Below are 992 nucleotides of genomic sequence, written 5' to 3' on the forward strand. Positions count from 1 at the left end.
CTCCAACCGGTTTGCAAAACTGTGCAAACATAAGACTGACCAGTGTCTGTGCCACGAGAGTCTTACAGCTGCACCCAAAACATACCATCACCATTTTCTACGTCTGCTTCAGCGAGGGCAACTCCCCTGGTGCATACCCCATGGCTGGGCAGCGTCAGCTCTACAGCACACAGGTATTTCACGGATCGTCTCTGTAACGCATTTCCCAGTTCCTCATTCTCACCATCAAAGCCAGACACATTCTGCAGCTGTTGGGAAGACCACAGAGAATTCTGAGTAAGTAGGAAGGGGATGTTGGGACCACTTAGGCGTCTGCCTGCACACCACAGCCCTTCCCTGCACACTGTGTGACTCCAAGGCAGCAGCACATGGTGGAGGCAGACAGGGATGTTGACTGGCTTGACCCTGTTTTAGAAATACCTGATCGTCCCATCCCCTGGGACTCTCAGTCGCCTCAGGCACTTTCAGCACATGAAGGCTACTGTCAAGCCCTGGCTCTGCTTTAACCACAGCCGCTCCCATTTTTATTAACAGAAGCCCAGCCAGTGCCCGCACCCACAGCATCTCTCCCCAGGCTTTCAAAACTCCCCCGTTTGTGGCCCAAATCGCAGCTCCTCTAGCTGTCTATTATCTGCTGATCTGAGGACAATTTGTACTCCACCAGCCACTCTAATTAAGCAGAGGGCGAGGGAAGGATGAACATAAAGGGTCCCTTACTGTGATGATGCGACTGGACCAGCCGTTAAAGCCAAGGTAGTGGTTGGCCAGCTCCTGGCACTTGCTGCTGTTGAGAGCAAGGACTTGTTGCTGAAACCCCTTCTGCTTGGTGCAAACACAGACCTGTCCAGGAAGGACGAATCCCGGTCAGCCAGGCTTTGCTTGCAAGGTTCCCACTACAGACACACTGCTGATGGCTCCGGGAGAGTCACCCGAAGGTCACTCCTGGGGCCGTTCCGCTTACCCTCGGGAGATTTCTGAAACAGCCTTTGCCC

At 53.7% G+C, this 992-nt stretch overlaps 1 protein-coding gene across 1 annotated transcript; it reads right to left on the reverse strand.

The window, feature by feature from the left end:
* Window positions 1-85: 85 nt before the first annotated feature.
* Window positions 86-840, reverse strand: RDM1 (RAD52 motif containing 1; the record flags this gene model as incomplete). The annotated part of the gene is made up of 2 exons (XM_010160022.1): window positions 86-248; window positions 718-840. Coding segments are annotated over 2 exons (286 nt in total), but the record flags the coding sequence as incomplete, so codon positions are not given.
* Window positions 841-992: the final 152 nt, after the last annotated feature.

This window comes from Eurypyga helias, unplaced genomic scaffold (genome assembly GCF_000690775.1).
Source record: "Eurypyga helias isolate BGI_N326 unplaced genomic scaffold, ASM69077v1 C15554575, whole genome shotgun sequence".
NCBI classification, from domain to species: domain Eukaryota; kingdom Metazoa; phylum Chordata; class Aves; order Eurypygiformes; family Eurypygidae; genus Eurypyga; species Eurypyga helias.